We start from the raw sequence: 8,095 nt of genomic DNA, 5'->3' as shown, positions 1-8,095 counted from the left end.
AGACAGCAAGTTTGGGAGGCGCAGAGGACGTTTTTAAGCTGGTTTTGAAAGTAACTTGCATTTAATGCGGCGCAAAAGTGCTGGGTCTGTAAGATACAAGTTTAGGCTAAAGTAAATAGTTGCAGGCTGATGTTGAAAGAAAACTTTAAAGGGAACGAAATTAGTTACTTTCAATACGCAAGTAAAACAATCTTTTCGTTCTGCTTTTTTTTTTTTTAAACTTGCCCCTGATCATTTTCGGATTTAAATTAATTCATTTAGTTTCCTACTCCATAAACTGACTAAGTTAAGGGCACTCCGTAAATATAAATATTTAGAACATAAAACTGAGGAGTTAATGGGTTTTGTTCCACTTGCCAGGTATCATGCGGATTTGCTGTTGATGACAAGTTGCATGTCTCAATGCAAGCTGTATTTTTAAAAATAAAACCTCCCCCGCACACATACCACTGCAAATTGGGGTGTAAGTGAGCTTTCACTCTATATGAGAACAGTTGCAGAAAATTTGAGTCATTAACATAAATTCTAATTGAATATGCTATTTCTCCTTTCCCCAGTGTCTCAGTTTAAAATGGTGAATTACACTTATGATGAAGACCTTGAGGAACTGTGTCCAGTCTGTGGAGATAAAGTGTCTGGGTACCATTATGGACTTCTCACCTGTGAAAGCTGCAAGGTTCTGTACTAATTACTTCATACAAACACAAGTACAACCAAAAAAGTTTCAAATATAAGCAAAAAAATATATAATCAGACATGTAATAATTTGGCTTATTTCTGATAAATTTCTTGTTACACTAATGTAAAAAGTTAACCACCAAAAAGCTTTAGGATTTTAAAAGTCTCTTGAAGAGATCTCATCTGCACAAATGGAAACAACTTGGACTGTTTTGCATTGTAGTTTTATCTTTAAGTATTTTGCTGTTGTGAAGTGATGTAGTTCTATAACACCTTTCATTCCTACCTGTCCTAAATATTGATTTTAGTTTATTTATATACATTCAGAGTATTTCTGTTCCCGGAGGATAAAGTAGGAAACGTATCCACAATACAGATCAGCTTTGCAATATCTAATGCAGCTTTAAGATTTTTCATCCTTTAATATTACAAAGTAAACTTCTGTGACCATGCACTGTTTTGATACAAACTATAACTGTCAGAGCTCACTTGACACACAAAGTCAAGTAACTAATGATTTGGTTTAGATCATTCATTAATTATGAGTATAAAATATTTGTAAATGCAACTTATCATATTGGAAGATGTATCTGCATGGTTCTATTATACTAACGTGTTTAAATACTTATGAATTTATGACATGTCAAATTTGCAATGTAAATTTTTTTTTAAAGTTCTTTAGGGTTATTTAAGTAATGCACTGTAAAGAAAACTCCTTTGCCAGAATGATGCAATTTAAAATACTTAGTTGCATGGAAAAATTAACTTGGCACATTATATTTTCATTAAAAAATAATCAATGAGAAATGAACAAGCAGCACTCATTATACCTCTAGCATGCACCACTGGGATGTACAGTAGCCAAGCACAGAGGTAGTCTGTATTTGTATCTTTGCAACAGTGTTCCTCCCTATTTCATGTAAAACTACTTTAAAGGCAAGACTTTAATCAGTTTGCAATGATTAAAGAATACAAAAGGAACTGGTCAGACTCACTATTTCTGCTACGACTGTTAGGGGCACAGGAGTCTAGAGCCAGTCTTACCAAGTCTACACATGTCTATAAAACATAGCACTAACACAAGAAAATGTCCTCTGGAGTCTGGTGGTTTTCTCCTGGGTACATCTCACTATAATTTAAAATGAACTGTGTAACTTCCTAAGTGCTTGAGCAATGTCTGAAAAATGTTACAATGATTTCCATAAAATAAAATGCTGAAACATGCTATTCAAGCAAAACAGGCTAACTTTTTTATCTATCATACAGGGATTCTTTAAACGAACAGTCCAGAATAACAAAAGGTACACTTGTATAGAAAATCAGAATTGCCAGATTGACAAGACACAGAGAAAACGATGCCCTTACTGTCGATTTCAAAAATGTCTAAGTGTTGGAATGAAATTGGAAGGTAAGAGATATAGTCTTGCTGATATTTTCAACTACACTATAGATTAATTTTTAAAGTTATAGGATTACATATGTGTTATTACATGCTATTTTATTTTAAAAGCTACATATTTATTGTGGTTTTGAAATTATAGTAAAAGGTGAGTTTGTATGCTCAATGAAATTGTTGCTTTATAAAAAAATCTAATTAGTAAATGGTAAATCCCTAACAACTGGTCAAAACCATAATCCTCTTTTTTAATATATGTATAGATGTTTCAGTATTTTAGAGTTTGTGAATGAATGGATCTGGATAGAATAGTTTTGCAGTTTTTTTAAAAGACTTAATTTGGAGGAAATAAAATATGTAAGAAGTGTCCAGATTAGAAAAAAATTAGTCATTGCTATGGAGAGTGATCTGATTCTATTTATCTTTTGTCTAGAGTTGGTTTTTTATATATATTCTTCTGACAATAAGGCTAAAAACAGAGAATCTAAAAAAAAAAGTTTTTCCTCACACCAACTTGCCTTTCCCTAAAGTTGTGTCCTATATTTTTGCCATGTTACACCTGAGATGCTATTAGAAATGAGATTAAGACATTTTGAAGTATACTTTTTGACTTAATTTCACTTTCTCATGTACAGAGAACAGTGAAAAGTGTACAATAGCCTTTGAGACTGTATACAAAATTATCATCCACTCAAATTTAAGACTCATACACAGTTCATTCTAACTCTCATATATAAAAATATTAAAATTCAGATTTCACAGCAAATGACATTTCTGCTTGACCAAGTACAAGCTCCTGAATTTCTTATTCTTACAGTTGTACTGAAATGGCATTTACCCTGGACACTTAACCAGGAAAAAAAATCAGGCCAAGGAGGGAAACCATAAACCATTAAGGGAATCATAAAAGATAAGACCCAATCACCTGAGTCTGGCAAAGGAAAGCTGTTGATATAACTGAAGATTAACAAAAAAAAATATCAGCCTCCTGCAGTTTGATGGGTTCAATACTATTCTGTTTGCCCACAAGACTGAGCTAGCACTGACACACTGCACTAAACATCCCAAATCACTGCATGTTTTTCCAAATTCAAATAGTACAATAACAGGACATCTGGAATCCTTTTCTCATTGTTGACATTAAGAATAAGGATAAAATACATTTTTCTACTCTCACTTTTAACTCCTCAGATGCTGACAATGATATATTACATGCAGTTCACCTTAATTTCTATAGGAGTTATACAGAAGCATTTGCTAATCCAATTTGGCTCAGTTTTTGATTGTAGAATACCTGGGAGGATACTATGTATACAGATTTAAAGTTAATTACATTTACCAGCAGGGTGATTTAATTATTTTAATTTCCTGCATTTTGCTCAAAATCAACATTCAACAGGAATATTAGCAGCAGCATTTTTGCTACAAATTTAAGCAAAGTGCCTGTAGTTTTAAAGGTACTCTAGAAAATACACTTTAGCTTCCTTATCCACACATCCATACAACTTCTCCTTTGGAAAATTGGAGGAACACGAGCCTCCATAATTATATATACTTGTGACATTTAAGTGTAGTTCCCCGATAGCGAGATATATATATAGCCTTAAAGTCTAGTTCATAAATTACCATGGACCAAAAAAAAAAAAAATCATTAAACGTTAAAGTCCTTATGATAATGTACAGTATTATGCGTATCTAGCATTCATAATAAATTTTTAATGTTCTACTAATCCCTAAGATAAAAAGCTCAAAAACTTAACCTCCAGCAATCTCAGCAGTCTCAACATGTCACCAGGCTGTCAGGGGTTCCTCTTTCAATCTAATTGCCGTTAGGCAAGGTGGGCTTGGTGAGAGCTCCTCGCTAGTCCATTACATATATACTGCGGTGACAGATGCTGCTGTGACAGAGACCACCAGTACGACTCCCAAGGCAGCTGTTGAGGTGGATTTGTTTTAATTATTACTAATTCCAGAGATATTGTAAGCCAGAACAGTGTCAATAGTTTCTGTTTCGTTTCCACCTTCCGTGTGGAAGGCAGCAAGCTGACAGCTTTCTCTCTGCACATTCCAACTGCAGCTTAACATTTCCGTAGAGCTGTTCAGCTAACTAGAACTCTCTTAAAGTTTTACAGCAACCTGAACAGAATCATCAAAAGGAAGTATTTCCTTTTTGCCAAGAAAAGCATATTGCCCTTTGTGACTACTGAACATTTCGCAATTTACATTTCAGATGTTTTGCTGCGGTGGAAGGCAGTAATGGAATGATTATAATGAGACAATGTGGTCCACTGGATACGTCTCAGACAAGTTCTGGACATCAGCCCTTGTTTCTTAATGACATAGTAGCTTGACATAAAACCAAATATACATTGAGATCTTCACATGATCCCATAGCAGGTGTGAAATTCCTGTAGCCAACCATTGTGTTTGTCCCTGTGTCCTAATCAATGTAAAGAGAAGTCCTTCTATGTTAGTAATACATGCATGTGATATTTAAGTTACCAGAAAAAAGTGACATTTGTTAAGTCAAAATAAATCTTTCTTCTTTAGGAATAAAAGTGCTACTTCGAATTTTGAAAAAACAACCTTACATTTTTTACATTTCTGCTCTGTCCTAATGTATGTTTCATTAACGAATGTTGATTCCGAGTTTTAATTATTGTTTACTTCCTCCTATCCCCTGACAGCTGTGAGAGCTGACCGAATGCGTGGTGGTCGAAACAAGTTTGGACCAATGTACAAGAGAGACAGGGCACTGAAGCAGCAGAAGAAAGCTCTTATCCGAGCAAATGGACTTAAATTGGAAGCCATGACTCAGGTGATCCAAGCAATGCCGACTGACCTGACAATATCCTCTGCAATCCAGAACATCCATTCTGCCTCCAAAGGCCTACCTCTGAACCATACTGCCTTGCCTCCTACAGACTATGACAGAAGTCCCTTTGTAACCTCTCCAATTAGCATGACGATGCCGCCCCATGGCAGCTTGCAAGGTTACCAAAGCTATGGACATTTTCCAAGCCGTGCTATCAAGTCTGAGTACCCTGACCCTTACACTAGTTCACCAGAGTCAATAATGGGCTACTCGTACATGGATAGTTATCAGACAAGCTCACCAGCAAGTATTCCACATCTGATATTGGAACTCTTGAAATGTGAGCCAGATGAGCCGCAAGTCCAAGCTAAGATCATGGCATATCTGCAGCAAGAGCAAGCCAACAGAAGCAAACACGAGAAGCTCAACACATTTGGGCTTATGTGTAAAATGGCTGACCAAACGCTCTTCTCCATTGTTGAGTGGGCTAGGAGTAGCATCTTTTTTAGAGAACTTAAGGTAGGTAACAATTTTACATTATATTAACATTCTATCAAGAAAAAAATTACTGTTTGTTAAAATATTGTACTTCAAGCAAGAAAGTAGGGTTTATCTTCTCTTTTTTTTCCCCCCAAGCATCTAATTCTTAATTTATTTGGCTTGAAGTAAGCAGACTATTACGAGGAGAAACTTGTAGTTGTCTTCCACCTGAGCCTGTAATTAGCTGTAGCAAAGGGACTCAAGTTTCAGTTCAGCTCAGCTCTCTATACTTTACTATTTATAAGAACTGTTACTAACCTCCACAGGGCCTCACATAAATTTTACTCAGTATTGCTGTCTGTCAATATTGCTCACTCTGTCTTGTATTCAGTTATAAGCACACCTGTTACACCATTCTACATTAATTTACATAATCATTTTATTACCTCATATTACTCATATTTAACATGTGGGGGAATGCCATTTCTGTCCATCTCTGTACACTCCTTATATAAGTCCACATTTGGAATATTCACTTTCTCACTGGGATATTACTTTGTGCTGCTTGTGTGTGCAGTTAACCATGAAGGCTCAATCCTAAGCAGGGTGTACACAGAACAGAAAGCAAGGAGAAAGATACCTTAAGGACTCCTTTTGGTTCTCATCTCCACTGACACATGGGGAATTCCTTCATTCTAAGCTGGCTACAATGACCTTTAGGCTCTTAATTTTGTTGGCGCACCCAATAAATCCTCATGCACAACTCTCTGGTGCCCAGAAATTCCCCCATTCACATTTCTTGGACTTTTTGTTAAGGCATACTTTAGTCTGGAGTAACCATGTTAAAAATCACTGAGACTTGCAGAACACGATACTCTTCAGAGTAAGAATTTTAAAGTTATGATCTGCCTTAAAATTCCAGTTATGATTAAAGTGAGAATATGAAAAGACATTCAAGCAACATTTATTTTTTGTCGTCCCATGGCTTAATCCATAGGCAGATTTTATAAGCATTCAACATACTACACTGGGAATAGTTTTAATCACAGAACCATTAAGGTTGGAAAAGACCTTTAAGATCATCAAGTCCACCATCAACCCAACACCACCATGTGCACTAAACACGTCCACAAGTTTTTTTTTTTAATACTTCCAGTGACAGTGACTCCACCACCTTCCTGGTCAGCCTATTCCAATGTTTGACCACTCTCCCAGTAAAGAAATTTTTCCTAATATCTAATCTAAACCTCCCCTGATGCAACTTGAGGCCATTTCCTCACGTTCTATCGCTAGTTACTTGGGAGAAGAGAGACCAACACCCACCTCACCACAACTCCCTTTCAGGCACTTGTAGATGAGGTCTCCCCTCAGCCTCCTCTTCTCCAGACTAAGCAACGCCAGTTCCCTCAGCCACTCCTCATGAGACTTGTGCTCTAGATCCTTCACCAGCTTCGTTGCCCTCCTCTGGACACACTCCAGCACCTCAATGTCCTTCCTGAAGTGAGGGGCCCAAAACTGAACACAGTATTCGAGGTGCGGCCTCATCAGTGCCGAGTACAGGGGCACAATCACTTCCCTACTCCTCCTGGAGACACTATTTCTGATCCAGGCCAGGATGCTGTAGGCCTTCTTGGCACCTGGGCACACTGCTGGCCCATGTTCAGCCGGCTGTCAACCAGCACCCCCAGGTCCTTTTCCTCTGGGCAGCTCTCCAGCCACTCACCCCAAGCCTATAGTGTTGCATGGGGTTGTTGTGACCAAAGTGCAGTAGCCGGCACTTGGCCTTATTAAACCTCATACAGTTGACCTCAGCCCATTGATCCAGCCTGTCCAGATCCCTCTGCAGAGCCTTCCTGCCCTCAAGCAGATCAACACTCTCGCCCAACACGGTGTCATCTGCAAACTTACTGAGGGAGCACTCAATCCCCTTATCCAGATCATCAATAAAGATATTAAACAAGACCAGCCCCAAAACTGAGCCCTAGGGAACACCACTTGTGACTGGAGTGATGAACTTCAACCCCAACTTCAGCCTCACAAAAAAGTGAGGTGCTTAAAACATCTTTTGATCAGACTCTGCTTTGTTAACAGCACCAGGTAACACCACCATTCTTAGCAGCTGAGAGGAGAGGATCAGAATTAAAGGGTTTCCAAACCTTTCCTGAATGCAGGTCTCCTAATCCATCCATGGTTTCAACTCCTTCTGATCAAGGTAGCAAAAGTAGCTATTTGAGATTGCTCCACAGAACATGAATACCTGTGGGGGAGGAAAAAACCCAAAACACCTAAGGATATGACAGGGTGATTTTAAATGCAGAAAGAAGTGAAAAGGCAATTGTAATAAAGATGCAACTGGATTTTCAGAACAGTTAACTTTGTTACCCTACCTATACGCAGCTGAGGAGTATGTATTTGCTTGAGAAGATATTTTCCTATTATTCATACTTGTCTAAACTTAACTGAATCTTGAAATGTCTTTCAGATAAGACAGGTGCATTAGCAGTCTCTGAGACTAAATTTTTAAATTACTCAAACAGTAAAAAAAGTAATGTGGTTTGTATGAAATTCATCATGATTTTGTCATAAGTGATGCCTTGCACAACTGGCTGCGAGTTACTTTGCAATTCTTTACTTTCACTTCATTCTAAATTTAGTCTCACACACGTGTCTCCTCAATTCATATAAAATGGCAAACATTTTCCTTTCTGCTACACCTAGAGATTTGT

General features: G+C 37.5%; 1 protein-coding gene across 1 annotated transcript in view; it reads left to right on the top strand.

Annotated features, from left to right (window-relative positions):
• The first annotated feature begins 561 nt into the window (after nucleotides 1-561).
• Nucleotides 562-8,095, top strand: part of NR5A2 (nuclear receptor subfamily 5, group A, member 2) — a 60,532-nt gene continuing 52,998 nt past the window's right edge. The window contains exons 1-3 of the mRNA XM_010293324.1: nucleotides 562-676; nucleotides 1,945-2,086; nucleotides 4,762-5,408. Coding sequence (XP_010291626.1) covers nucleotides 572-676; nucleotides 1,945-2,086; nucleotides 4,762-5,408 — 894 coding nt within the window. The 5' untranslated portion in view covers nucleotides 562-571. The remainder of the gene's footprint in view (nucleotides 677-1,944; nucleotides 2,087-4,761; nucleotides 5,409-8,095) is intronic.

Source organism: Phaethon lepturus, unplaced genomic scaffold (genome assembly GCF_000687285.1).
Source record: "Phaethon lepturus isolate BGI_N335 unplaced genomic scaffold, ASM68728v1 scaffold51088, whole genome shotgun sequence".
NCBI classification, from domain to species: Eukaryota; Metazoa; Chordata; class Aves; order Phaethontiformes; family Phaethontidae; genus Phaethon; species Phaethon lepturus.
Note: the sequence above shows the minus strand (reverse complement) of the source record. Positions and strands in the feature narration are given on the sequence as shown.